We start from the raw sequence: 468 nt of genomic DNA, 5'->3' as shown, positions 1-468 counted from the left end.
GGCCCCCCCCCCCAGCACACACAGTTAGGTCCTGCCCAGCTCCCTGAGCCACCCCCATGCCCCTCACCGTGGCTGGCACCACACCCTTGGTGGCTGGGTCGCACCCCACCTCAGGGGGCTGGCAGCACGGGGACCCGTCCCTGTTGGGAGGAAGAGGCGTCAGGGCTCACCAGAAGCACGTCCCTCCGTGGAGCCCCGGTGTCAGAGGGAAGCCAGGCATCCGAGCTCCCACTCCCCCATTTAGGACCCAGGTACCTGGGCTCTCAGCTCCCCCTGCTCTCATCCCCTCCTCCCCCCCCAGCCCCCACTTCCATCCAGAGAACCAGGGCTCCTAGTCCCCTGCTCTCCCCGCCAGACCCGGGTCAGCTGGAGCAAGGCTTGGGGCTGAGGGTGGTCTCTGGGGTGTATACAGGTTGCTGCGATGCAGCCAGCTAGGCATCAAGGCTGGGTATAACACAGCTGCGACTA

At 66.7% G+C, this 468-nt stretch overlaps 1 protein-coding gene across 1 annotated transcript in view; it reads right to left on the bottom strand.

Annotated features, from left to right (window-relative positions):
- PRR14 (proline rich 14) overlaps positions 1–468 on the bottom strand; it is a 4,620-nt gene that overhangs the window by 2,731 nt on the left and 1,421 nt on the right. Inside the window, exon 2 of the mRNA XM_025194130.1 lies at positions 68–140. Coding sequence (XP_025049915.1) covers positions 68–140 — 73 coding nt within the window. The remainder of the gene's footprint in view (positions 1–67; positions 141–468) is intronic.

The sequence above is a fragment of the Alligator sinensis genome, unplaced genomic scaffold (assembly GCF_000455745.1).
Source record: "Alligator sinensis unplaced genomic scaffold, ASM45574v1 scaffold1531_1, whole genome shotgun sequence".
In the NCBI taxonomy this organism is placed as follows: Eukaryota; Metazoa; Chordata; order Crocodylia; family Alligatoridae; genus Alligator; species Alligator sinensis.
Note: the sequence above shows the minus strand (reverse complement) of the source record. Positions and strands in the feature narration are given on the sequence as shown.